The sequence below is a fragment of the Vulpes lagopus genome, chromosome 11 (genome assembly GCF_018345385.1).
Source record: "Vulpes lagopus strain Blue_001 chromosome 11, ASM1834538v1, whole genome shotgun sequence".
Classification (NCBI taxonomy): Eukaryota; Metazoa; Chordata; class Mammalia; order Carnivora; family Canidae; genus Vulpes; species Vulpes lagopus.
In genome coordinates this window covers 11980949-12007672 of record NC_054834.1, presented here as the reverse complement: position 1 = coordinate 12007672, position 26724 = coordinate 11980949, and the positions used below count along the sequence as shown (strand labels likewise).

At 39.5% G+C, this 26724-nt stretch overlaps 1 protein-coding gene and 1 pseudogene across 3 annotated transcripts in view; both read left to right on the top strand.

Moving 5' to 3' along the window:
- Window positions 1–24693, top strand: part of NME8 (NME/NM23 family member 8) — a 52350-nt gene extending 27657 nt beyond the window's left edge. For 2 of the 3 annotated variants that reach the window (XM_041773415.1, XM_041773414.1), the window contains 7 exons: window positions 7053–7228; window positions 11372–11516; window positions 12294–12401; window positions 15297–15448; window positions 18226–18370; window positions 18977–19215; window positions 24526–24693. In XM_041773415.1, the coding sequence (XP_041629349.1) occupies window positions 7053–7228; window positions 11372–11516; window positions 12294–12401; window positions 15297–15448; window positions 18226–18370; window positions 18977–19214 (964 nt within the window). In that variant the 3' untranslated portion in view covers window position 19215; window positions 24526–24693. The remainder of the gene's footprint in view (window positions 1–7052; window positions 7229–11371; window positions 11517–12293; window positions 12402–15296; window positions 15449–18225; window positions 18371–18976; window positions 19216–24525) is intronic. The other variant, XM_041773416.1, reaches the window with a different exon arrangement.
- On the top strand, window positions 1493–7184 carry LOC121501640 (annotated as a pseudogene).
- Window positions 24694–26724: the final 2031 nt, after the last annotated feature.

Genomic DNA, 26724 nt, shown 5'->3' with positions numbered 1-26724 from the left:
TAGTTACTCACTCATTCATTCACTCTGTTATGTATCCTTCCATTTATCTAGTATTTATTAAAGTTCTACTATGTGCCAAACCCTGGGAATACAAAGATGGCAGGAAATGAAATGATCTCTAAAGTCCTTTTCTGTTCCAAATCTTTATGACTAAGTGAAGATGTTAGTTCCTACCTCCTATAATCTCGTGTATTTCTCTGTCCATACAGAGTGTCTCTTCTATTCTTGGTAACCTCTTTATCTCTACACATGTCATAGCTATAGAGAGTAAGTTTTTCTTTTGTAAAACTCTCATTTAAATGAAGATAATTGGTACAATTCCTAAAATAATCCTTAAAAAGATTTCTGGGATCAGAGCAGTCTGAATTCTATACCTTTACTGTCTACCGTCATCTCCAGACCTTTTCTGCCTCTCTAGAATCAAAGGAAACCTGTGCTAATAAGCATCTGGACATAGGGGAGACCCGGAGTTCTGGTGGTCCAGAACTAGAGACAAGGGGAAGGTGGTGTGGTGCTTTCTCCACCGACACGTTGGGGAGTGCCTGAGCGCAGTCACAGGAGACAAGAACCTGGGGACAGCCGTCGGTCTTGGGAAGAACAAACATAGACTTGTGACTCCCCAGGGCCAGGTTCATACTGTCCTTCACTCGGCCTTCCTGACCCCCACAAAAGCCCAACATGGAGTTGAGCAGGATTACCAAAATTGCCTGCCTTTGAGGACCAGATCTATAAGGGCTCTTATCATTTGTTCCCACAGGGGAATGATAGCCTGCCTCCTTGTAGCCTAGAGGCCATTTTTGCCTTCCAGTTCTAGGGTTTCTAACACCTAACGTTCTAAAACCCAGATGCAAGCCCCAGTAGATCAACCAAGAAAAATGACTGAACAACTAAGGGAGCCTAGTGGTCAGAGAAAGGAAGATCTACACAAAAATCAAAACATAAATCTAGTGAAAAAGAACTGCTAGGGCTGGAAAAATCTTTAAATAGTAGTAGTAGTAGTACTACTACTACTAATAATAATAATGCTTGAGATTCAAGTGCTACATAAAAAGAGATTTTCAAATTTGAACTATAAAATAAATTGTGATCTGAACTGTAAATTCGGAGGAGAATTGGAGAGTGTGATAGTCATTTGAGACTCGAATTAATAACTTGGCAAATCAGATGAAAGAAATAGCTCAAAGTACAGAAATAAAATGAGACAGACGTTATGAAAGCAAGACTAAGCGATGTCGAGAATATACTGAGGAAACCATCGTGCTAGTAAGAGAAATTACGTACAGAGAAGAAATTACATACATCCATTCAGATGAACAAGCTAGGATTCAACAAAGAATAGAGAACAAGATTCCCTGAAATGAAGAAATACATCTAGTTGAAAGGGCTTAGTGGCCCAGCCTCAACCAATGCAGAAAAATACAGATACAGAATATCCTGGGGGAAAAAAAACAACAATACCATATGCCATTGAAAAAAGAAAGAACAGACAGTGATGTGTTCAGTATGTTTGAAACCCCAAGTAGATAATTTTCTTAGCACCCCTCTCCTCTATATGATAATATTATGTTTAGTACTAATTATTGAGCAAGACAAATAATAATGGCCAGAAAAAAACATAAAATAAAGAAATAAAAAACATAAATAGTGAAAATTATCCTTTAGGAAATTTTGTATCTATATGAACATATAAGCAAAAAAAAAAAAAAAATAGAGTATTGTAATACCAAAAAAGAAACAAGCAACAGGTTAATACTGCTCAATTATATTAATGTGTTTTCTTAGAAAGGAAAAAACTCCATAAATATATGAATAGTACATGTTCATATAGCATGTATTAGTATATATTCATATAGTATGTATTAGTATATGCTAATATGTATATATTAGTCTACCACAGGAATAAAGAGCAAATTTTGTTTGTAAGCCTTAAGATTTGAAGATTTCTCAATGACATCCTGAAAATTGGTCTTTTCTGGCAGCCCTTTCAGCCCAGGAACCCAGGCCCTTTGTTCTGATAAAACCACCTTTTTTTGAACCGAAGCCATCTCAAGAATTCTTTCTGGGCCATCCACTCTGAGTCCATCAGTTCAACCATACCAAAAGCAGGAAGAAAAGCTAGGAGCTAAGGTATTTCATGCCCGGGGTTTGTAGGAAGGAGATAACTGTCGCTATTCGCATGACCTCCCTGACTGTCCTTATGGGGTAGCGTGCAGGCGTTTTCAGCGAGGATGCTGTATTTACGGAGACCGCTGCAGAGATGAACACGGCAAGCCAGTGAAACAGGAAGAAGTGCCTGCTGCGGATCTGACTGCAAAATCATCCCTTGCTCCTTCCTCAAGTCTTCCATCGGGAGCTGGACCAGTTGTTGAAATGAATACGGGCGAAGCCAAGTCCAGAAATTCAAACTTTGCAACTGTCGGCGCAGGCTCAGAAGACTGGGTGAATGCCATTGAGCTTGTGCCCGGCAGCCTTACTGTGGCCATCCTGCCCCTTCCTGGACAGGAGCACCCCCACAGGGCTCAGCGACCAAGGAAGAATCAGAGAAAGACCAGACAGCAACAGGAACAAAGAAGCAGCTTTGGCCCTCTGCTGCAGGGGGAGAGCGCCCGTACAGGGAGAACCGTGTGTATCTCCACGGAGACTCATGTGACCTGTGTGGGCTGCGGGTCCTCCATCTGATGGATGCTGCCCAGAGATCACAACATAGAAGATCTTGCATTGAGGCCCACGGGAAGGACGTAGAGCTCTCATTTGCTGTCCAGCGCAGCAAGGACGTGGTGTGTGGGATCTGCATGGAGGTGGTCTATGAGAAAGCCAACCCCAGTGAGTGTCGCTTTGGGATTGTCTCCAACTGCAACCCCACTTACTGTCTCAAGTGTATTCGCAAGTGGAGGAGTGCTAAGCAATTGGAGAGCGAGATCATAAAGTCCTGCCCCCAATGCTGGATCCCATCTAACTGTGTCATTCCAAGTGAGTACTGGGTGGAGGAGAAAGAAGAGAAGCAGAAACTCATTCAGAGATACAAGGAGGCAATGAGCATAAAGGCGTGCAGGTATTTTGATGAAATCGTGGGAGCTGCCTGTTTGGAGGCAACTATTTTTACAAGCATGTGTACCCTGATGGCCGTAGAGAGGAGCTGCAGAGACTAAGTGGGAACATCAAGCAGGCACCTGGCCCAACGAAAGAACCACTTCTGGGAGCTCATTGAGGAAGGAGAGAACAGCAACCCCTCTGACAACGAAGGAGAGGAGGTTGTCACCTTTGAGCTGGGCGAGATGTTGCTTATGCTTTTGGCTGCAGGTGGGGACGACAACCTGACAGACTCTGAAGGCCAGTGGGACCTATTTCATGATGAGCTGGAAGATTTTTATGACTTGGATCTTTGCGTGGCGTGTGAACTGGTCTGCTGAGCCTCAGACGGTTGCTGTCCCCTGTGCTGGTGTGGAAGTGCCTGTGTCTCTCCTAGGCAGGCCTAGTAACTCCAGGTGCTGTCATGATCATTTTTTTTTAAAAGATTTATTTATTTATTCATTCAGAGAGAGCGAGAGAGAGGCAGAGACACAGGCAGAGGGAGAAGCAGGCCCCATGCAGGGAGCCCGATGTGGGACTCAATCCCAGGTCTCCAGGATCACATCCCAGGCTGCAGGTGGCACTAAACCGCTGCACCACTGGGGCTGCCCTGTCGTGATCATTTTTACCCAGGGCCTGTCTTAATCCCTCACCTTCCCCCCAAGGGGTGTGTCGTTTTTCTCTGTAAAAAAAAATTACAAAAGTAAATCTTAAAGCTTGTTGTTTTTGTAACATGAAAAAAAAAAGGATCTTTACTGTATCTTAAATGGAGATACATAAAATTCCTGTTTCACAGAAAATTCCAGAAATTGCGTTCTCGCCAATATCTTTGTTATTTTAGAATTGATTCTTACATGCAGAGTACCAGCTAGAGTACACTGTTTATTAAAGATAAGTAATAAAAATAAGCGAACCTGAAGCCTACACGTATATTGTTAAAATTTAACACTCGCCACAGGAATTATTTAGAATGTAGACAAAAGATTTTTTTTCAGGGAGGAGTGATTTACCACAAACATCGTTTAGAATCGCTGGTGCATGGTGATGCTAAGAAAAACAGCCCAACCTTTAGCTTAAAATTGGTTTAATATTTGTTAGAGACAGTGCTTCCCCCAGTGACTTGCACTTTAGGTGGTCCCCTTCCACCAACTGCATATTTGGCAGCAACTGGAGACCAAGTTCGTTAAAAGGGAAAAATCTCTGAGCGGCATGGGACTTGTCATCAGACCACTGAGAGAAACAGCACCCCACACCCTCATCTTAATGAAGCCAGGATATCCTTTACCTGGAGAAGCAAAGGGAGATGCTCAGGGCATGCTTTGGGATATATCACTTGAAAAATGTTTGAGGGAAGACTTAAACAAAAAATGGAAAGAGCACTTTGATATAAGGGAGAAAATGTTCTCCTCAGAGAGGAGAGAGGGAAGCTGACATGAAGAAGGAACACAGTATTTTTCAGGTTCTTTTTCAAGTTTACAGAAGTGGGGATGGATGTTAGAGAAATAGTGTGTTGGAATGTATGAAAAATTTGGAACATATATGTTTGCTTACGGAAGCAGGTAAAAGGATGGACATCAGTGTAGTGGATAAGTAAAAGGGAACCTCTATATTCACAAGGGAAAAACTCAGAACGGATAGCAACTGGCTCAGACCAGCCAAATAAGGGAAAGAAAAAAAGAAGAAACTGTAATTTATTATTTTTTAAAGATTTGTTTATTTGAGAGAAAGAAAGCATGAAAGAGAGAGAGAGAAATCATGAGCAGGAGGGAGGGACAGAGGGAGAAGCAGGCTCCCCGCTGAGCAGGGAGCCAGATGTGAGGCTCAATCCCAGGGCCCTGGGATCATGACCTGAGCTGAAGGCAGACACTTAACAGACTGAGCCCCTCAGGCACCCAAGAAAGTACAATTTAGAGTAAATAGTATATATAAAGTAAGATGGAAGGAAGGTAGTTAAGTTTATGGCTATTATACTAAATATGAAAAGGTCATCTCATTAAATACAGAGATTACAAGGTTAAGGTTAAAAAAAAGCTACATTAGAAACCATTATAGTAATAATCAATGCAGGCAAGAATCATCAATGGGTACTACAACCATTGCATGGAAAAATAAATAGTGTCCTCACAGATTTATTATTATTTACACAGTGGAAATTGTCAGTCTTCGGTGGAGAATACAAGAAGATTCCACTTTATTATTTTTTTACTCTTAGTTTTTAAAGATTTTATCTATTTACTCATAAGAGACACACAGAGAGAGGCAGAGACACAGGCAGAGGGAGAAGCAGGCTCCCTGTGGGGAGACCCATGCAGGACTCCATCCCAGGACCCCGGGATCACGCCCTGAGCCAAAGGCAGAGACACTCAACCACTGAGCCACCCGGGTGCCCCAGGAAGATACCACGTTAACCACATTAATACCATCGACAATGGGAGAAACTTACATCGTGTACATCATATTGTGGTGTATGAAGGACACAGCATCACTTATATAATATTCCTGCCAAAGATCCAAATCCTATAAGTAATAGGAAACTATTGGTCCAACCAATAGTTTGAAACCATCTTAAATGGGGGATCCCTGGGGGATCCCTTGCATCTCTGGACAGTTTCTACCCCCACCCAAGATTAATTGTCACCCTGACAGTTATTTGCATAATTGTGATACTAAAGCCTGAGAAAGAAATTACAAGAAAGAAAAAAAGCAACTACAAGCCAGTCTCATGAAAATAGATGCAGACTCCTTAACAAATATTAGCAGATTGAATCCAGCCATGTAGCCTTTTTTTTTTTTTTTTTTTTATAGCCAATAATACATCTGGAAGCTTGGCATCTCTTGGAACTATTCTCCCATTATAAATAAAACTTGAAAACTTAAAAAAAAAAAATAGGACATTGCCTATAACTGTCCTATCTCTCTGGTCAACTTTAATCTCTAACAATGCCTCAGCCTTTTCATCTTTCATGATACTGACATTTTGAAGAGTCCAAGTTAGCTGTTTTGTAGACTGTTCTTCATTTAGGATGGGTTTTTTTTTAATTTAAAAAAATTTTTTTTTATTATTTATTTATGTATGATAGTCACAGAGAAAGAGAGAGGCAGAGACACAGGCAGAGGGAGGAGCAGGCTCCCTGCATGGAGCCCGATGTGGGACTCGATCCCAGGACCCCGGGATCATGACCCTGAGCCAAAGGCAGACTAAATAAATCTTTTAAAAGTGCTAAATTTAATAAAGGAGGACATGATGTCGAAAGCAACATTTATGAAGAAGGTACAGTAGTCTAAAAGTGCCCTGGTATAATTATATGTACAGTATAGATATACATAGCCTTAAATCCCACAATACATTATTTTGCAAAGAAAACCTTAATGCATTTTTAAAAATTAAGATGTCATCATGTGCATTTGATGATTATGATCTAGGAAATTTTTTTTTTTTTTTAAGAGAGAGAGGGAGGTAGGGGAAGGGACAAAGGGAGAAGGAGAGAGAATCTTAAGCAGGCTCCACACCCAGCCAGGAGCCTGACATGGGGCTTGATCTCCGAACTCTGGGATCATGACCTGAGCAGGAATCAAGAGTCAGACGCTTAGCCGACTGAGTCACCCAGGCATCCCAAGAAAAACACTTTTAAAAAACAATTAATTAATTAATTAAACATTTTATTATTTATTTTTTTAATTAAACATTTTATTAAGAAAACATTTTTAGCCATATTTTATGTTGATCTTCATTATCCTCTCATGAAGTCAAACACACATGCTTTCACGTAGTTGATCTTTGGATTGGTTCAACAAAAAGTTGAATTAAGACATAACTCTTTGATTTGATAGAAAGATACAACTTATCTTTACATAACATTCAGTTGTTATTTGTTTTATTAAACCACAAAATATTTGTGAACTTGTTACCGCTTTCAATTTTCGGACATGGTTATTAAGTTCCAGTGTATGATGATCTTAAATTATATATTGGATTTCTACAGTTTACAGGAATATCTGGAAATACAACATGTATCTCAGTTTTGTGATATTGAGGAGAATCTAACTGATGTTAATCATTTCATTGATATCTTATTTCCTGATTTTAAAAATATGAAAAACCTCAAATTAGAGAAGACCCTGGCATTACTTCGACCGAGGCTCTTTCAAGAAAAGAGAGGTAAGGAATAAATATAAATAAACTCTACTATAATTACATTAAAATATGTTATTTTAAAATTTAACATTAGAGGAAAAAAACACCTATTTCTTCGTGTGTAGAATTCAGAAGATTAAAATGAAGGGCGCCTGGCTGGCTCAGTCTGTGGTGGAGTGTGTGACTCTTGATCTTGAGGTGGTGAGTTTGAGCCCTATGTTAGGAAATAGAGCTTACTTAAAAAAAAAAAAAAAAGAGAAAAAACATAAATAAAGTGCCTGGCACCTAGAGGGTGCTAATTATTCTTAACCTTTTCCCATATTCACATGGCAGACAGTGACGGAACAAGAAGACAGACCTTAAATTTATATTATTGATTCTTCTTTATAGTTAGTATATGGAAATGCAATCGATATTTGTATATTGACCTTATATTCTTTGACATGCTGAACGCACTTTGTTCTAGAAGGTTTGGTGTAGTTTCCTTGGGATTTTTATGCAGACCGGAGTTTCTCAACTTCAGACCTACTTACATTTGGGACTAGGTAATTCTGTGTTGAAAGAGGCTGTATCTGGGGTGCCTGGGTGGCGCAGTCAGTTAAGCAACTGACTCTTGATTTTGACTTAGAGCATGATCTCAGGGTTTTGAGATGGAGCTCCGTGATGGGCTGTGTGCTTACAATTCTTTCTCTCCGTTTCCCTTGTGCCCCCTCACCCTCAAAAAAGAGGCAGTATCATGCACATTGCAAAATGTTCATAACATCCTTGGCCTCTACCCACTATGCCAGTAGCATCCTCCCCACCCTCAGTGTGACACCAAAAATATCTCCAGACATTGTCTGATGCACCCTTGCAGGACAAAATGTCAGGATGAGAGCTAGTGATAAGATAATAATATCATCTGCAAATTGAGACAGTTTTACCTCTTTCTTTCAAATCGGTATGGATTTTATTTCTTCTGCTTGCCTTACTGAACTAGTTAGAACTTCCTGTATGATGCTGATTAGGAGAGGTGACATGGTTACTTTGTCCTTGACCTCACAGCAAAAGTGGTAAAAGTCTTTTACCAGTAAGTACAATATTAGCTCTATAGACCTTTATCTACTTTTATTTTTTTAATTTTTATTTTTTAAAAGATTTTGTTTATTTATTCATGAGAGACACAGAGAGGCAGAGACACAGGCAGAGGGAGAAGCAGGCTCCTTGCAGGGAGCCCAATAGGGGACTTGATCCCCAGACCTGGGATCACGACCTCAGACAAAGATAAACTCTCAACCGCTGAGCCACTCAGGCGTCCCAACCTTTACCTACTTTTAAAAATGTCCACCTATTTCTAGTTTGGGGAGGTGTTTTTTAAGTTTTTTAAAAATCATGAATAGATATTGTATTTTCTCATCTTTTTTTTTCTGTATCTACTGATACTATTATGTTTCATAGGCTTGAGTTTGATAATATGGCAATTTCTTTGATTTTTGAGTATTGGACCATCCTTCAGATAAGCTACATTTGGTTGTATATTTACATATAGCTGGGTTTGATTTTTTAATATTTTGTTGCCTTTCGTGTCTATAGTCATCAGAAATATTTGTTGTATTCTTTTCGTTGTAATGTCTTTCTCTGGTTTTGGTGTCAGGGCCATGTAGGCCTTATAAAATGAGATGAGAAGTAGTCACTCTTATTTCCCTGAAGAGGTAGTGTAAAATTCATATTACATCTTTCTGAAATATTTATTAGAATTTACCAGTGAAACTACCTGGGCCTGAAGTTTTCTTCTAAGAAATTTTTTTAAGGTTTTATTTATTTATTTGTGAGAGACACAGAGAGAGGCAGAGACATAGGCAGAGGGAGAAGCAGGCTCCCTGCAGGGAGCCTGTTGTGGGGCTCGATCCCAGGACCCCAGGATTACCACCTGGGCTGAAGGCAGACACTCAACCACCAAGCCATCCAGGTGCCCCTCTGTTGACTTCCTAATTATATGTATTTTGTCCATTTCTTTTAGTGGTGTGCTATGGGTTAAAATATATGTGCCTAACTTTTTGTGGTTTTTTTAAGATTTTATTTATTTATTCATGAGAGACACACAGAGAGAGGCGGAGACACAGACAGAGGGAGAAGCAGGCTCCATGCAGGGGAGCCTGAGGGGGACTTGATCCTGGGACTCCAGGATCACACCCTGGGCTGAAGGTGGCGCTAAACTGCTGAGCCACCGGGGCTGCCCTATATGCCTAACTTAAAACTCTTTCAGGTTAATATTTTACCACTTCACCTTATAGCCCCACACATCCTTTCCCCTTTTCCCTACCTATTGTAGTCACCATGTCTAATACAGATACATGTATCAAGTGCTCCACCAAACCATATTGTAATTTTTTGCTTTTCAACAGTGATGAATTTTTTAAAAACTTAAGAGGCGTCCCCTTTTGTACTTTTTTAAAGAGCAGATCTGCTGGCAACAAACTCAGTTATTTTCTTTTCATCAAATAATGTCTTTAGGGGCTCCTGGGTGGCTCAGCGGTTGAGCGCCTGTCTTCAGCCCAGGGCATGATCCCGGGGTCCCAGGATCGAGTCCCACATCGGGCTCCCCGCAGGGAGCCTGCTTCTCCCTCTGCCTGTGTCTCTGCCTCTCTCTCTGTGTCTCTCATGAATAAATAAATAAAATCTTTAAGAAAAAATCAATGTCTTTATTTTCATTCGTGAAGGATATTGTACTGATAGAGAATTCTGGTTTGCCACTTTTTTCCTTTAATACTCTAAAAATGTTGTGCCACTGCCTTCTGGATTTATTAGTATCTCATTAAAAATCCAGAGTCATTTAAAGCCTTTTTCCCCTTGTATGTCATGTACTTTCCTATTTGTTTATTTATTTGAGGAGGTTGCTTTCAAGGTTTTTTTCTTACCTTTGGTTTTGTGCAATTTTGTTTCTATGAATATCTTTTTTTTTTTTTAAAGATTTTATTTGAGAGAGAGATATAGAGAACACGAGCAGGGGGAGGGGCAGAGGGAGAGAGAGAAGCAGACACCTTGATGAGCAGGGAGCCCAGTGTGGGGCTCGATCCCAGGACCCTAGGATCATGTCCTGAGCCAAAGGGAGATGCTTATCTGACTGAGCCACCCAGGTGCCTCAGTATCCTTATTTTTTTTTTTTTAAGATTTATTGTATTTATTGGAGAGAGAGAGACAGAGAGAGAGAGAGAGAGAGAGAGAGAATGAGTGGGAGGGGCAGAGGCGGAGAGAGAGAGAATCTCAAGCAGACTCTACCTTGTGCGTGGAGCCTGATGCAGGGCTTTATCCCGGGATGGAGATCACTACCTGAGCTGGAAAACAAGAGTCAGACGCTCAACCAACTGTGCTACCCAGGCACCCCGAGTATACTTTTCTTTAAGCTTATCTTGGGGTTTACGGTTCCTTGAATTTCTTGAATCCATAAATTAATATCCTTCACCAAATTTGAGGAATTTCCTACCATTATTTCTTTATTCCTTCTGTGCCAACTCTTTCTCCACTCTGTCTGGGATTCCAAAAATATAAGTGTTAGATATTTTGACATAGTTCCCCAGATTCCCAAGGCTTTGGCCACTTTTATTTATTTTATTATTTATTTATTTATTTATTTATTTATTTATTTATTTATTTATTTTAAAGATTTTGTTTATTTATTCATGAGAGACACACACACACACAGAGGCAGAGACACAGGCAGAGGGAGAAGCAGGCTCCATGCAGGGAGCCCTACGTGGGACTCGATCCCAGGTCTCCAGGATCAGACCCTGGGCTGAAGGCAGCGCTAAACCACTGAGCCACCTGGGCTGTATGCAGTTCAATTGGATCATTTCAATTGTGTTAGCTGTAAAACGGAATTCTGTGATTTCCTTGTTGACATTCAGCCCATCCAGTGAATATTTTATTTCAGTTGTAATGTTTTCCAGTTTTATACACCTTGCATGTGTATGATTCTTGTGTAATGGAAAATTGGAAAGAGAATTATAAATCATAATTTGTATGTTAAGAATATTACTCACCTTAAAATCTAGTAAGCTATTTTTGCAAACGTCTGAATTTCAAATGAGGATGAAGTGCTATTATATGCCTTCATAATAAAACATTCTCTATGGTATGTATAGCCAATAACCTATTGATTTAACACTTTTTATGTGACTTTTTATTTAGAGCATGTTTTGAAGATTATTGAAGATGAAGGCTTTAAAATACTGATGCAAAGAGAAATTGTATTATCAGAAGAAGAAGCACAAACACTGTGCAGGGAATATGAAAATGAGGATTATTTTGAAAATGTTATAGAACAAATGACCAGGTAAAGTTGATTTCGGGCTTTGAAGACACAGTCTGATTTAGTCTTGAATCATTTAAATCTTCTTTTGACCCTGCCCTGGTCGTGTTGCCGCACCTCTCAGTTCTGTAAACATATGCTGAATCTACTTCTTCGCCAATCTCACTCCTATCTCAATTCTTTGCTCAACTGCCCATCTTCTCTCATCCTCCTGGAATGTTACTGGAGCAATAGCAAGGCCCCGGTGAAGTTACTGGAGTCCATCAAGTCTAATGCCAGAAATCGAAGGTGTATAGCATTAAATCCAAGCAGAGAACATACTGACTCTCAGGGGTTTTGGTAATCCTGAAGATCACTAGTCCTAGGAAAAGAATGAGATACTAGAACTCTGTCAGAAGTTATTTCTAGAAGAATAAGTGAAATAGCCGTGACACCAAGGGTATATAAGTTAGCTGGAATCTGGGATCATCCTTTTATAAGGTGTTCGGTGTACTCTTGAGAGAACACCAGTGGAAATTCACCTTAGACTCTTTTTTTTTTTTTTTAAGATTTTATCTATTTATTCATGAGAGACACAGAGAGAAAGAGGCAGAGACAGAGGCAGAGGGAGGAGCGGGCTCCATGCAGGGAGCCCGATGTGGGACTTGATCCCAGGTCTCCAGGATCACACCCTGGGCGGAAGGCAGATGTTCAACTGCTGAGCCACCCAGGCATCCCTCATCTTGATAAAAGGATGATCTACTTGTATTATATATATGGATTTAGCTACTGAGTCATAACTTTTTTTTTTTGTTCTAACAGTGGTCCATCTCTAGCCCTTGTTTTATTAAGAGACTGTGGTTTACAACACTGGAAAAACTTAATTGGGCCAAGTAGTGTTGAAAAAGCCAAGGAACATCTGCCAGAGAGGTAGGATTCATATCACAGGTCCCAAACTTTTTTCACAGGAGACATTTTAATTTCTTTTTTTTTTAATAATAAATTTATTTTTTTATTGGTGTTCAATTTGCCAACATACAGAATAACACCCAGTGCTCATCCCGTCAAGTGCCCCCCCTCAGTGCCCATCACCCATTCACCCCCACCCCCCGCCCTCTTCCCCTTCCACCACCCCTAGTTCGTTTCCCAGAGTTAGGAGTCTTTATGTTCTGTCTCCCTTTCTGATATTTCCCACACATTTTTTCTCCCTTCCCTTATATCCCCTCTCACTATTATTTATATTCCCCAAATGAATGAGACCATATAATGTTTGTCCTTCTCCGATTGACTTACTTCACTCAGCATAATACCCTCCAGTTCCATCCATGTTGAAGCAAATGGTGGGTATTTGTCATTTCTAATGGCTGAGTAATATTCCATTGTATACATAAACCACATCTTCTTTAATTTCTTTTTGGATGCAGATATAGGAACCACAGCTCTAGTCTAAGGGAGTCTTTTAGGAAAACTACTTTTCCTAATTATGACCAGAGGTCCAGCCCAGTGGCAGCTGAGTAAGGCCAAGGCTTTGCAGAAGAAGGTTGTGGGATGCTTGGTGTGGGGCTGGGAAGTTACTGGTGGGTCCCCAGCCACAAGGCCATCTCTTGGCCTTGGTAGGAATTGATTCAGGAGAAGAAAAGCCCTCCCTTCAAATGGGCAAAAACAGAGATGCTCTACTGGATACAGCAAGCTTGACATACATGTGGGTATAATAAATAGCAGTACTAATGAAGTATCACATAGAAACACTGAAATGTTTTCTTTGGGGTAATCTGGAATCTGACTTGTTCTGCATGGACATATTTTGCCCTTTACTTAGCCCTACAATTATTATAAAGGATAAGAGAGGTTGGACAGTCTGTGAGTAGTATGAGCCGCATGCCATGGAACCTCTTAATGAAGTGTAGCATAGAATGCAAGGCATGCCATCTGAGAGATGGGAATTCCTGTTGACACAAGGCCTATGCTTATAGCCATACTGTTCTAGAATTATGGTTTCAAACGTGAAGATAGCAGTACAGACACATTTTCTCCAGGTGAAGGCACTCAGTGACTGCCCCTCTCTACCTCACTATTACAGTGAAGATTCCAACCAGAGCCTTTATGATCCCTATGTTAGTACAAGTTCACAGCTAGTCTTGACTGTTATTTTTTTTTATTGGTTCCTCCCTTTCTAGTTTCCTTGGCTCTACTCAGTTCTTTAGGGTTGCTTTTGAAATACCTCAGCAGAGCTCTGCCCTTCCCGGCACTCGGGTATCAGATTCTGCACTGCATTGCTTAATCCGAAATATGGTCACCTTGCAGAAGGGAGAAGCACAGCAACCCCTCATTCATCACCTACTCCCTCTATCCCATCCTTCACCTCACACACATACTTTCCCCAATAATTATGTCCAATAGTGCCACAGAGGGGCTCCTTGGTGATACCATAGGCTCTTTTCATCATTCATTGTGCAAATCCTCCACCCCTGGTAATCACAGGCTCCAAGGGTCTTGGGCTCCAAGGGACTTCAAATCAGGGACTTCAAAACTGCCAAAGGTCAAGTGGGAAGGTCAAATTGGATAAGGCAAAAAAAGGAAATCTAAATGCATCGCCAAAAGTAAAGAGGTAAGAAGACGGTGTAAGGACAGAAAGCCAAGTGAAGTCAGTTTATTAATAGGAAAGGATGTTATTCACTATGACTGAATTTTGTGGGTTGGCAGTTCAGGACTATGTGTTAAAGGTAGAAAATGAAATGAGCAGAGAGTATCCTCTACTGAAATATATGTAGATAACGAGACAGGAAAAAGGGCAACTGAAAAAAAAACATCAAGGAACAGCAATTATTTAGGTATATGCATTCATCTATTGCAGAGGAAGCAGAACCAGGATAAACTGCTTGACCCAGGGGCACTGGGTGGTGCAGCCAGTTGAGTGTCCAACTCTTGTGTGTTTGGCTCAGGTCATGATCTCAGGGTCCTGGTTTTGAGCCTTGTGTGGGGCTCTGCACTCAACATGGAGTGTGCTTGGGATTATCTCTCCCTTTCCCTCTGTCCCTCCCCCTTTCTCTCTCTCTCTCTCTCTCTCTCTCACACACACACACACACACACACACACGAATACACACACACTCTAAACAAACAAACAAATAAATAAATAAATAAAATTTCTAAAAAGAAACCTGCCTAACTGAACATGTGTCCATCAACCTCATTCCTGCTTCTTTACATGAAGCCATCCTGCATATTCCTCTTTTATCACAGCACTTGCTCTGCTGGAGGATTCCATAGCAGTGCCTCCTGGATTCAGTGTAATGTGGAGGCTTTGGCATAGAGTCCAATGCCACCTCTACTGCTTAATAACATTTAGTGATGAAGGGCGGGAAAGGAATATTTATTGAGAGCTTAATATGCACCATATGTTTCAAATATATCATCTGATTCTCAAAATCTCCTTCCAGAGCAGTTTCATTATCTTATTGATATTTTAGATGATTAAAAGCATAGAGAAATGAAGTAATTGTCCGGTGACACATAGCTAGCAAGCAGTGTGACCAGGGTTCTACAGGCTGCTTGTTGCCTGCACCAAGGCACCTTTCCTTCTTTCAGAGTTATCTGTCAGTGGTCACATCATGATTATTTCATGGTTCTTTCTTCCTAACGACCATTCCCTCCTAGTAAGGAAGTATTATGCTCCAAGCTGCTCTGTAGTTACTGCCTTTTGCATAATGGCTCAATCAAGAATGAGTTGCTTGATGACTTTTGGACAATTTATATAGTGTTCTGTTGCAGTAGTGTATACTACAGTACGTTATGCTCTAACAGCTCTTGACTTTTTTTTCAAAGTTTATGCGTGCAATTTGCAATGGAAGATTTGCCTATCAACCAGTTGTATGGAAGTGACTCATTAGAAGAAGCCGAAAAGGAAATACAGTATTTCTTTCCTTCTCAAGATACTTTAGCACTGATTAAGCCTCACATAACACATGAACAAAGAGGTAAATATTTAGAAATAAAAACTGTTGTGTACATTTCCTTCAGGTTTTGTGAAAATTTTTAAACTATGGAAAAGTTACAAGAATAAGGCAATGAACGCCCACATGGCTCAATATAGATTTAACAATGAACTTTTGTCATTATTGTTCTCTCACCCTCCTTCCCTTCTTCCTTCTCTCTGTCTCTCTTATAATCAAAATGAGATTGAGTTTTGTTGAAGTTCTTTTCAGAGTTGATGGAGGTGACAATGTTTTTCTCCATAGATATATTATTTATTTATTAAAAAAGAACTCAGTCAAAAGTATTTCATATCTTTATTTCAATGATATCCAGCTGTACAAATAAAGATCTAATGTTGATTAAAACAAGTTTGTGTTATATATTTGAATGGATATAATGCACCAGTAAATGAAAAATGAATATTGACTCTGAAAGTTCTCAGTGTTACAAAATTTCTTCCACTGCATTCTGGATTTTCACATAAATGAAATATTTGTCCATAGTAATAAAGACATAAATAAAATAATGACTCACTTCACATTTTATAAAACTCTTGACACTAAAAATTCAAAAAATCAAAAGAAATGTTTCCATAGATATATTAATAGGAAAGATCATGCTAATGATATGTTTAATATTCAGCAATTCTCCTGTTCTTGTATAAACTTCACTTAGTCATGAGGTATTTTTTAAAATGTGCTTTTGGATTCTATTTGCTTGTATTTTATTTGGGATTTTTAAAAATTAAGATAATGAAATTGGTCTGTCCTTTTCATTTTTGGTACAAGGTTTAGATAACAATGTAATACTTCATAAAGAATGCACATGTCTTCATTTGTGGTGCTCGGAGGAGTTTAAGCAGAAGTGGGATTGGTATTTGAAGATTTGGTAGAGCTTTCCTGTGAAAACATCTGGGCCTGTTGCTTTTCTATTTTTATTTTTTGATAGGACAATTCTTTGACTACTTTCTCTGCTTCTTCTATGAAAATTGATCTATTTAAACTTTTTACCTCCACTCTAGTAAATTAGAGTTAATCTTGCTAAGTTGTGTATTCTTAGGATATTATCCATTTCGTCTACATAGAGTTCATGGTCTCTTATTATCATGTTTAATTTACTCATTTTCAATGGTTATTTCCACCCTGACATTTCTTCATTTGTTGTTTTTCAAAAAAACATGTTTGATTTATTTATGTTTTATTTTCTGTTTTCAAACTCATTACTTTCTGTATTTTTAAAAATTTTGCCTTCAATTCTCTATTAGTTTATTTATTTAATTTTTAAAAAAGATTTTATTTATTTATTCATGAGAGACACAGAAAGAGAGAGAGAGAGAGGCAGAGGCATAGGCAGAGGGAGAAGCAGGCTCCCCATGGGGAGCCTGATGCGAGATTTGATCCCAGGACCCCGAGATCACGACCTGAGCCAAAGACGGATGCTCAGCCACTGAGCCACCCAGGTGCCCCTCTAGTAGGTTTTTAAAATGTTCTTCCAGCTTTTTAAATTGGACATTTAATTCATTTATTTCATTCTTTTATTTTTGTCAATATAAATTTTTGAAGTTGTGTATTTTCCTCAATTCCTGCTTTAATTTCTTCTGATTACCCCATAGATTTTAATGCATAGTGTTTTCATTAATATTATTATTGTTGTTCTTAGAAATTTTGCACTGTGCCTGCAATGGTCTTTCTCTACTTTTCTGCTTGGTGATCATATCTTATTTTTTCTGTACCAAACGCAGAGGTTGGCCTTTTTCTGGAAGTCATCTCTAAACTTCCCAGAGAGTTAATAGTTTACTTGCCTGTGGTTCTGGGAACCTTTTACATTGCTTTTTATAATAATGACCACCTTTTCAAGCTATGTTTCTAGGCCAGGCCCCCCTGAGCAGACAAGATCTGGAAGAAGCATTTAATGTTCCATGCACATTTGTTCTCACAGCACCTCTTGTAGGACAGAGCCTGGGCTGCCCCCTTTATAGGAAAAGAAGTCCAGCCTTCTTCAGGCTTTCTATGGGTTATGCTTATGCTCTACCTTTTGGGACTAGGATGGCAGCACAACACTTCTAAGCACTATTGATCTGGACCAAAGAAAAGACTGTTTTACCAGAAAGCTCCTAATCCCTCATTTGGTTCACTGAATATAGCCTTTAAAGTGTAGGCTGTTGGTGAGATTTTACAAGATGTACTTTATTTAATCCCCTCAAATATTGCCTTGCTACTTAAGGGAGAAGCGTCCAGATTGGCTCTCCCCTTCAATCCATATCTAGCAAGAACTTCTTGACATTTGCAGCATGGAGATGAAAACATGCCTTCACTTTTAGCCCAGAAGCATACCCCTCCCACCTTCCTTATGGTTTATGAGATGCTTCCGGTGGGCTCTAGAAAGTTGTGTCTCAGAGACTGAACATCTGCATCCACATATTAACATTGTTCTGAATGTCAATCTGGTGCTTTTCATTTCAATTTCACTTAGCATAGTTTTAGCTTTTTTTTTTTTAAGATTTTATTTATTTATTCATGAGAGACAGAGAGAGAGAGGCAGAGACACAGGCAGAGGGAGAAGCAGGCTCCATGCAGGGAGCCTGACGTGGGATTTGATCTCGGGTTTCCAGGATCATACCCTGGGCACTAAACTGCTGAGCCACCCCGGCTGCCCAGTTCTAGCTTTTCAAGCCACAGTACGCAGGTAAAATGATTATTTTCCTTAGTTATTTCAATCTACTTGAATCTGAAACAAGAGTGAAGACCTGCTACAAGATTACCATATCTGTTTTCCCTAGAGGAGATCTTGAAACTTATTAGAGAGGCTGGATTTGAAATTACACAGATGAAGGAAGTAGTCCTAAATGAAGAAGAAGCAGAAAAAATTTATTCAAAAATAAAAGGAAGAGACTTTTATGAGGATGTATTGCAAGTGTTGTCTGAGTAAGTTTCTGATATATAGTTCTCTACATTATAAAAGTAGGAAATATTCACTATGAAACTGAAAAAAAAAAACAAAATGTAATTGAAACATTCCATCTAACTTCATTCATTGAAAGACATCCAATTAATATTTGGTGTTAATTTCTATTTCCTTCCTTCCTTCCTTCCCTATCTTCTCTCTTCTTCTCCTTCCTTCCTTTCTTTCATTTCTTTAGGTCTTCACATTGATATAGAGATGATCTGGTTTCAAATCTCTGCTTTTAGGTCCCTGCTCTGTCAGCATATTTAATATGTGCCTCAGTAGCCTTATCTGTAAAGTGGAGATAATAATAGTATCTATCTCTTGGTTTGTTGTGAGGGTAACATAACTGATACGTTGAAAATACTTGGAATAGTGATTGGCATATATCTTTAGAATTAAACTACAGCACTCTTCTAGCACAACAACCTGCTGGAAGGGGGAGAAGTGGAAAAACAATGAAAGCACAAAATCACATTGATAAGGACAAAGAATAAAGACAAAGCATGGCATTCTGTCTTTAGCTGCATATGTAATCTCTATTGGTGTAAATAGCCCAAATCTTCTGAAATTATTATTATTTGCAGGGGTCCATCTTTGATCATGGTTCTGACTAAGTGGAATGCTGTTTCGGACTGGAGACGATTGATGGGTCCCACAGACCCAGATGAGGCAAAACTACTGTCCCCAGACTCTATCCGAGCCCATTTTGGAAGCAGTACTTTGAAAAATGCTGTCCATGGATCATCTACTGTCTACGAAGCAACGGAGACCATTAGTAGAATGTTTGAAGACTTCATTCCTGAGAATCATGAGGGAAACTAAAGTATAGTACCTGTTTAATTGTTGTTTTCTTTTCTTTGCTTATTACTGTGGCTAAGCCTGAGCCCAGGACAAGACTGTCCCAGAAAGGCCAGAACTTTCCCCATATCTATATCTGTGAATCAAACTTTATTTCCTGCCAGACACTCTGTGCTGTTCCATAGCAGCCTTGAAGCTACATAATATGTATATGGATTGAGTTTACTTAACTGTTGATAGAAAGTTTGGAAACTTTTCTGTCCTGGGCAATGTGGGAGACAGAGCATAAGCTAGATGATTTTTCCCATCAAACCTACCTTCCTTCCTTATTTCAAAGAGCAGGCTCACAAATGTGCACCTGTATGGTATATGGCTGACTGGAATAGAGCCTCTTCACATGTGGAGTGTTGTCCCCACTTGGATGAACCAAACTGAGAATCAGTATCCAGAGCATAATGAGAAAGCAATATTAAATGGGGAAACCACTCTACATCCAACCAGGTTCCCAGAGGAGAGAAGAGTACCTTGTTCCCTTAATATTGTCACTTAGGCTATGATTTCTCCAGGTATAAGAACATTGTGCCAAAATATTAGGTGCATAAAATAAAGATAAATTTGGGCATAGTGCAGCTCATTTCATAAGTCTCACTCAATTATAGACCAAAGCATGAGTGCAAAACCAATACATATTTATGTTGGGAAAATATGTATTTTGTGTCTGCTTGAACTGTAGGTTTTTGATGAATACAAAAATGGCCGAATGGTGGTTGTTACCTTCAGAAAAGTGCAAATCAAAGGGGAAGACAAAACTTAAAGATGTAATCATAATCAGTACATTATTAATACATTATATGTATTAATCATGTCAGTGATGCATGACTAGTGGGGAGGGAAGTGAGTGGAACTACATTCTGTTTATACCATCAGTTAGCAATATGGAGTAGATCTATGCTAGCATCTGTGTATCCTTCCTTTCTTTGATCGGGAGCATTATGAATAATTAGGGGATTTCAAATTAGTGTATAATTAAGTGCTGAACTGATAGGTGTATGTTTGATGGTTAGGAGCTGGAAAAGGTAAGGAATGAAATCAATGGGGAAAAATAGGATTTTCAAAATCAGGGATAAGGAAGCAAGAAAGAGAAGTCCTTTTAAAAGTTTCTAAATGATCATATACATATATGCTTGATGCTTATATATAAGGACACATTGCTGGTTTCTTTTTTTTTAAGATTTTATTTATTTATTCATGAGAGAGAGAGAGAGAGAGAGAGAGAGAGAGAGAGGCAGAGACACAGGCAGAGGGAGAAGCAGGCCCCATGCAGGAAGCCTGACGTGGGACTCAATCCCCGGTCTCCAGGATCACACCCTGGGCTGAAGGCGGCGCTAAACCGCTGAGCCACCCGAGTTGCCCACATTGCTGGTTTCCTACTAAGACTACTATGCTATATCTACTATACTTTGTCATATCACTTTAAGGTATTGTTGGTCTGTTTCAGACATTTAAGAATCATTTATTCAGCTCTTGCTATATGCTGACCATTTTTGCAAGACTGTTTCTTGTCCTAAAACTCTAGAACTCTAAAGGCAGGAGGTAGAGAATTAACATGTGTTTTAGGTTCCTAGGGGGTAAGCACAGAGTGCTTTGAGCAGATGCATATAGGAGATGGAGAAGGAAAATGAGTTGCAAACTCTCCAGCCTGGAGACATTGAAATAAAAATGAAAGACTACAGGAACCTTAACTAATACAGAAATGGTGAGTTAGTGAGAAGTGGAATGATGAGAGAATTCTTAGAAAGCTACCTCACATCCACAGGACTAACTGCCACTCTACCAAATAAGTGGGAAAAGATAAAGCTTCCTGGCTTGAGTAACTAAGGAAATGACCCAACGATTTCCAGACAAGGAATCCAGAAGGAAGAAGTAGGTTGGAAGGAAATACTATGAGTTCTGTTCTGGTCGTGTTGGGAAGGAGGCATCTAATTGAGAGTTAAGTTTCACCCGGAGAGCAGGGAAGTCAAGAGGGTTCCATTGGAGTAATGGTGAATGTCAGCAAAGTGGTGACATAGGCAGATCCAAGCTCCCAACATTCCAAAGGAACCTTGAAAAAACAACAGAAACTGTCAGAACTCTGGAAAATAATCAAAAGTTTACATCAACCAAGTGTGTGCTGAATTAACAAAAAAGGCAACTTAAAAATGATATGAAAGTTTTGTGACATTTTTACTTACCCTACCACTTCCCCAGCATGGTGATAGTCTTGAAGATCACAGCCTGTTTCCAGTGTGTGACCCATGTTCCTGGCTCCAGAGAGAAGAGAGCAGATATTATTTACAAATTACTATGTTTTTCTGTTCTATCTAGAGGCTACCTGAAGCATGACACAAGGCACTCATCTCTGTTTCACCAAACCTGGGAACCACTCAGGGAAGAAAAGTGTTAGACGTTGATTAAAAATATTATATGATGATCAAAAGCCCCATAGCTGTCTGAGGCCAAAGATTGTGACTGACACTTACAATAGACCACTTAATGCTCAGGAGGGCTATATGTTGGCAAATTGAACTCCAATTAAAAAAAAAAGAATGGGGATCCCTGGGTGGCGCAGCGGTGTGGGGCCTGCCTTTGGCCCAGGGCGCGATCCTGGAGACCCGGGATCGAGCCCCACGTCGGGCTCCCGGTGCATGGAGCCTGCTTCTCCCTCTGCCTGTGTCTCTGCCTCTCTCTCTCTCTCTCTCTGTTTGACTATCATAAAAAAAAAAAATGGAAAAAAAATTTTATGTTTCTGTGTACTAACAATGAAAAAATCCCAAAAGGAAATTAAAGAAGCAATTCAATTTACCACAGCATCAAAAGTAATTAAAGCCTTAGGGATAAATTTAGTCAGTGTACAAGTGCAAGATTTTTATACTGAAAGATATGAAACAATGCTGAAAGGAACTAAAGAAGACATAAATAAGTGGAAAGACACCCCGTGTTCCTGACTTGGAAAACTTAATATTGGGAAGATTATAATGCTACCCAAAGTGATCTACAGATTCATTGAAAGACCTAAAAAATTCCATCAGTGTTTTTTACAGAGATGGAAAGACCATCCTAAAATTCATATGAAATTTCGAAGGATTCGAAAGAGCTCGACAATCTTGAAAAACAACAAAGTTGGAGCACTCCCGCTTCCTGAATTCAAAGCTTATTACAAAGTGACAGTAGTCAAAACAGTGTGGTTGTGGCATAAGGATAGACCGATGGGATAGAATTATGGTGGGAATATAAAATCGGGGAGCTGGTGCAGGTGACAGTATGGCAGTTCCTCAAAAAGTTAAACATAGAATTACACCAGACCCAGGAATTCCCCCTCTTAGGTATATATCCAAGAAAATTGAAAACACTTGTTTTCACTTGTACACTTGTACAAGTACACTTGTACACCAATTTTCGACAGCAGCATTATTCACAATAGCCAAAGGGTGGAAACAACCCAAATGTCCATCAACAGAAGGATGGATAAGCAAATAGTGGTATACACCTGTAGTGGAATATTATTTAGATGTAAAAGGGAATGAAGTTATTGATAGTATGCTACAACATGGATGAACCTCAAAAACTTCATGTTAAGTGAAATAAGCCAGACAGAAAAGGACAAATGTTGTATGATTTCACTTTTAAGAGACACCTTAGATAGGTACATTCAAAGGGACACAAAGTTGACTAGAACTTAATAAGTATAGTTTCCTTTTAGGGTTATGAAAATGTTTGGAAATAGACTGTGGTGGTACAAACAGTGTGAACATAACTAAGGCCACTGATTTGTGCCCTTGAAAATAGCTCAAGTGGTAAATTTTATGTTATAGATATTTTACCACAATAAAAATATTTTAAAAAAAATAAAGAAAAAAAAATAAAGAAAAATTGTTCCTCAGGAAAGCACAAAGATCTTTCACAATAGAGTTCTCCAAAACCCCTCCTAAAACGATGCAAAATAAAGCTTGTCTTACAACACACTTATTTTTGTTTATTTTTTTAGGGATTGGGTAGAGAGCATATGTATATATATATTTTTTTTTTTCTTCAGGTTTTTATTTAAATTCCAGTTAGTTAACATACATGTGATAATGGCTTCAGGAGTAGAGTTTAGGGATTCATCACTTATGTATAATACCCAGTGGTCATCACAAGTGCCCACTTAATCCCCATCACTCATCTAACCCATCCTCTGGCCTACCTCCCCACCAGCAACTCTTGGTTTGTTCTATGGTTGAGTCTGTTTTGTGGTTTGCCTCTCTCTCTCTCCGCCCCCCCCATGTTCATCTGGTTTTTTTTTTTTTTTTTTTTTCATGAGAGACGAAGAGAGAGAGAGAGGCAGAAACATAGGCAGAGGGAGAAGCAGGCTCCATGCAGGGAGCCCGATGTGGGACTCGATCCAGGGACACCGGGATCATGCCCTGGGCTGAAGGCAGGTGTTCAACTGCTGAGCCACCCAGGCGTCCCTGTTTTGTTTCTTAAATTCCACAAATGAGTGACGTCATATGGTATTTGTCATTCTTTGACTTATTTTGCTTAGCATAGTGCTCTCTAGTTCCATCCATGTCATCGCAAATGGCAAGATTTCATTCTTTTTTATGGTCGAGTATTTTCCATTGTGTATATATACTACTTCTTTGTCCATTCATCAGTTGATGGATATTTGGGCTCTTGCCATAATTTGGCTTTTTTACAACACATTTCAAAGAAAATGCATGCAATGCCAACATCAAAATCCTTATTAAACGTAAGTAGGGTTTTCCTAAAGTTTCTTGAAGAGCTACTGGATAAAGGAATTTTTTTCAAACAAAATATAACACAGCACCAAGAAGTTCCTAAAACTCTTTGTTGGGCACCTCTGTCCTCAGAGTCCCCCTGGGCTCTGCAGCCCCCTCCCCCGTCATTCCCATCATCCCCCCTGCCCTCCCACTCTAGTCTCTCCATCATGTTCCATAATGAGCTGCACACTCAGTCCTGTTGTCTTTCTCAGTTCCTTCCAGTTTTATTCCCCAACTTTGGCTCGACTAGCAATTCCAAATCCTTGAAAGGATTGGGTAGAAAGCTGCAGTTACTCACAGTTAATATTTTTAACTCCGTCAAAAGAATTTGTTCATTAACTTATTGAGCCATAAATCCTTGCTGATTGCTTACTTGCTGAATCAGGCAGTGTTATCTGTAAAGAAAAGAGACCATCTCCCCTAAGCTTGGCAATCCTACCACATCTCGGGGGATTTGTATGCAAAATGGAAACTCATAACTGCTTTAAAATTAGCTTTGTAATGTATCTTATCGAGGATGTCCTTTCTTTTCTTAGAACTTTGAGAAGATAATGCGTGTAAGTTCACACTGACATAGAACCATGTGGCACAGCTTTCTGGGAGGAATAAAAAGGAAGATACTCCTTGGAGGAAAACTCAGTTCCAGTTATCTCAAGTTAAACACTCCCTCAAGGTGAAAAACGTATGGTTATGCACAATAACAATAAAAATCGTAACCTTCAAACAAATCTTAGTGTTTGTTTTTATCCTGCCTTTCAGAGAGAATTTAGGGTGGCTTATATAAACGCATACCAGACTGAACAACGTAACTGGGGAGGAACGTGGATACGGGGAAAGAGGGTGTAGGGTCCAGGAATGGAATTACATACAAAATGCATACACGGCCCTAATGTATATTTGGACGGCCGAAAACTCGACTCTAAGTATTTTGGCAATAAACTCTGAAAAGGTGTCATGTCAACATATACATTTTGCAATCCAACCGCAGGACAAGTGCAGGCCATGTACCTTGTTTCTTGATGCTAAGACAATGTAGATCTCTCCAGGGATGAAATTGATAATAAACCCAAGTTTTCACTGGTTTTGGCATTCCCCTCTCGGCATGTAATCGGACCGTGTTTGCTACAGTGATGCACTTAAGCTTTTAGCCGGAGTTACAGGTAATTCCCAGCATGTTGGCTGGGGCTCTCTCCTTTCCATTCCACTCCAGAGAGCATACTGGAATGAACGAGAACGATGTTCTGTGGGGCACCTGGGTGGCTCAGTCAGTTGAACGCCTGCCTTCGGCTCAGGTCGTGATCCCGGGGTCCTGGGATCGAGTCCCGAGTTTGGCTCCTTGCTTAGCGGGGAGTCTGCTTCTCCCTCTCCTTCTGCTCCTCTGCTTGTTCTCTCTCTCAAATGAACAAATAAAATCTTTAAAAAAAGGGGAATGATGTTCTTGTACGATTAACTTTCCATCCTAATTTCTAAACTCTAATTTCTAATCTTCATTAGAAGACACTCGCAAACTTTGATTATTTAGTATTCTTTTCCTTTAGTGTGATAAGAACCCTGCACACTGCGCTCTATCCTCCTAACAATTTTTAAGGGTATAATACTTGATTGTTGACTGTAGGTACAATGTCGTATAGCAGATCTCTAGAGCATATTCATCTTGCTTAACTGAGACTTTGTCTATTGATGAATACTTATGGTTTCCCCCCTTCCCCAGCCCCTGGTAACCACTATTCCCATCTTTGATTTTATGAATATGACTATTTTAGATACATCGTGAAGGTGGGATCATGCAGTTCTTCTTTTCTGTGTTTGGCTTATTTCACTTAACATAATCTCCTCAAGGTCCATCCATGTTGTCACATTTTATAGAATTTCCTTCTTTTTTTTTTTAAATTTTATTTCTTCATGAGAGACACACACACACACACACAGAGAGAGAGAGAGAGAGAGAGAGAGGCAGAGACACAGGCAGAGGGAGAAGCAGCCTCCCTGTGAGGAACCTGATGCAAGACCGATCCCAGGATCCTTGGGGTTAGGGCCCAAGCCAAAGGCAGATACTCAACCACTGAGCCACCCAAGTGCCCTAGAATTTCCTTCTTTTTAAAGGCTAAATCGTATTCTATTATATGTATATAGCACATTTTCTTCATCCATCTGTCAATAGACATTTAGATTATTCTCATATATTAGTTATGGTAATTAGTGCTGCAATGAACATGTGAATGTCAATATTAAGATCATGTTTTTGATTATTTTGGATATATACCTAGAAGTAGGATTCCTGGATAATGTGGTGGTTCTATATTTTTTGGTAGTTTTATTTTTAATTTTTTGAGGAAACTTCATGCGGTTTTCCATAGCAGCTGTACCACTTTGCTGTCCCACCAACAGAGAACAAGGGCTCCAGTTTCTCTGCATCCTACAAACACATACATATATACCATCCTAACAGGTGTAGGGTGGCATCTCATTGTGGTTTTGATCTGTATTTCCCTGATGGCAAGTGATGACAAACATTCCCTCATACTCCCATTGGCCGTTTGGAGAAGAGTCTTCCAAAGAGTCTTCTCCGTCTTCTTTGGAGAAGAGTTATTAATTCAAGTCCTTAGCCTATTTTTTAAGGGAGTTACTGGGTTTTCTTTGTTATTGAGTTGTACAAGCTCCTTATGTAATTTGGAGATTAGCTCACCATGAGATGTATGGCAAATATTTTCTCCTATTGTACAGCTTGACTTTAT